General features: G+C 63.0%; 1 protein-coding gene across 1 annotated transcript in view; it reads right to left on the reverse strand.

Annotated features, from left to right (window-relative positions):
• Positions 1-1,920: 1,920 nt before the first annotated feature.
• MNEG_2313 (cysteine synthase B) overlaps positions 1,921-2,493 on the reverse strand; it is a gene marked incomplete at both ends in the record, with an annotated part of 3,555 nt that continues 2,982 nt past the window's right edge. The window contains one exon of the mRNA XM_014049209.1: positions 1,921-2,049. Within this exon, the coding sequence (XP_013904663.1) occupies positions 1,921-2,049 (129 nt within the window). The remainder of the gene's footprint in view (positions 2,050-2,493) is intronic.

Genomic DNA, 2,493 nt, shown 5'->3' on the forward strand with positions numbered 1-2,493 from the left:
GTCTGGTATTCCCAACCGCCGCACTGTCCGGTACAGCGACAGCGTGTTTGCCATGTGGCGGTAGTTGTACCAGTACGCCGAGGTGCACACGAGGACGGCCCAGTTGCTGGTGTGGTTGCCGCTGCGGGCTCCGCCGTCTGTAGGGGCGCCGCTTCTGGTGCTCCCATCGCGAGGTGCGTGTGCTGCTGCAGCCTGGTGCCCACTGGATGCCAAGAGGCACAAGAGAATTATACATTTGGCTCGATCCATCATCTATGACGTTGTTGTTTTACAGCAGTGGCTCTTTCCAGATCGCGATGATAACTTTAGGACGATGGCTGTGTGAACTATGCACTATTCAGACGCAACTCGGATGATACTTCAAGCGAGTCCATCACAGTACAATCCGCAAGTTAGGCAAACTCGCCAGGCGCCTGCCTGCTGTTCTCACCCTGAGCCACACCGTTGTCGAATGCTGCAGACGCCGTGCAGCTTGCAGCTGGTGGGACGCTTTGGTGGTATATGGCGGATGGAAGGCCTGCATCATATGGAATTGCACGATGTTAGTGTGAGGAGGCCCGCAGCCTGTGTACAGTGAGTGTGGACTGCCGTTGTTTTGCGTGGCCAGTCCGTTGCGCATTTGCAGCCAGGTGCCAGTACGCCATCATCTAGGGTGATCAAATCTGCCATCTGTTGTCATGACAGTGCTAGTGGCCCCCACGTCAGCGCCCATGCCCATGCTTCTGAGCTTGGAGGTCGCGACTGCACCGTCCGCCCACCCTGTCTTGATTCCAACCCCCCCAGGCTGGTGTTGAGCCCAGCAGCTAGCTGCATGGCAGTTCCAGGGCAATGAAATGTTACACACTGGAGGGAATGATGCATGGCAGAGGCCTCAAGCTCGCAAGAAAATGGGTGAAGGGGTCAAACACCTGGCATCACGTGGCGAAGAGATGCGCGGCAGCCCCTGCCGCGAAGGGCCGGGGCAATAAAGTCGGTGAGTTTATTGGGGAAGGCGATCAGCAGCTAACAAGAAGCTTCAGAGGCATCCCTGTGAGTTTTGGTGTGAAATGCTGGCGCGCCGCGCTGAAATCCAGCAGGCATCGACCCTGTTCCTCCCGTTGCGACACCCAGGTAAAACAAATGCGCTCCTTTGATGACGCCCGCGCGGACGCGGCAGGAGGATGCGTGAGCAAGGCGGTGTGCGATTGCCGCAGCCGCAAAAGGCATGAGTCGGGGGTCGGGGCCGCAGCCCGTCCTTTGAAAGTCGCAAAGTAAGTGTCAGTGTGATAACCCACACGGGCCCGCCGCGGGGCCCTTGCGCAGAGCCGCTGGGCGTGGCGCCAGACGGGATGTCAGCAATCGGATCCGGGTAAAAGGGGCATGCAGATGGCTGCCAGATAACAAATGCCGTGGAGGGCGAAAGGCGGTTGCCGAAAGCTTTAGCTTGATGCGTTGCGAGAACCTCGCCAGGCGCAGGCGGTTGTCAGCCGCCCGCCGCATGTAAAAGTCAAGTCGCTCCCAGTGCAAGCCGTGTCTAGAAATGAGACTCCAGCCTCGCAGGTCCGCGGCGAGTCGCGCCGCTCTCGAGATCTTTCCAGGTGCGCACGCGGTTGGTGCGCACACTTTTTCCGGCACCGGGCGCACGCACCACCGCAGCGCTTGCCAGCGCTCGAAAAGGTTGGGGCACGAGACACTCCTGCCCGCAGATAGACTGCGAACATAGACCCCGCCCCGGAGTGCGCGGTCCTATACTCCCGCACACTCAGGGGCGGAGTCGCCGTTGATTGAATCCCAAGCAGACGTCTCTTCGTAGCCCTGCCTGCCCCCCTTAGTTGCCGACCGCCGGCCGCACCCCCCACCAACCGTGCACTCTCTCTTCAGGCACGGGCGCGTCGCGCGCCCCGCGCCGCCCCGGGCCGACACGAGGCGCGGCGGGGCGGGTCAGACGCCCAGCCCCTCTGACACCCACTCGTCAACGAAGGCGCCATGCCCGGGCTCCTGCCAGTCTGCGGAGGGCGCCGCGGGGTCGTCCCAGGTGTCCCTCACGAATTTGCGGACCAGGAGGGCCGCCTGGTCGGCAGAGGCGCAGCTCGCGAGCGCCTCGGCGCCGAGGGCGTGGCCGGGGCCGCCTTGGCCCCAGGCGGCGAGGCAGGGCAGCGACAGCGGGGGGAAGCCAGGGAAGCGGCGCCTGCGCGGGACGGTCGCGCAGATCGTGCTTGGAGCTGTGAAAAGGCGTCAGGCCCGAGCGCTTTTGCGCAATTGTGTGAACGCTCTATGTGCGGGCACACCAAAGCGCTAGGCTCAAACGCCGATGCGCTCAGCAGCAGCCATTCAAAACAGCAGCGTTGGCTGCTGTCCCCGATGTCTTGGCACACAGGCACATTGCAGGTCAAGGCTCGGGCAACCCCCGGCAGCCGCACCTGATGGACTGGCGGAGCTGGTTCAGCTGCGCCTCGTCAGCAACCACCCCCCTCCAGCAGCCGCCCCCGGCCCGCCTCCACCACGCCCCGCACC

The sequence above is a fragment of the Monoraphidium neglectum genome (assembly GCF_000611645.1).
Source record: "Monoraphidium neglectum strain SAG 48.87 unplaced genomic scaffold scaffold00258, whole genome shotgun sequence".
NCBI lineage: Eukaryota > Viridiplantae > Chlorophyta > Chlorophyceae > Sphaeropleales > Selenastraceae > Monoraphidium > Monoraphidium neglectum.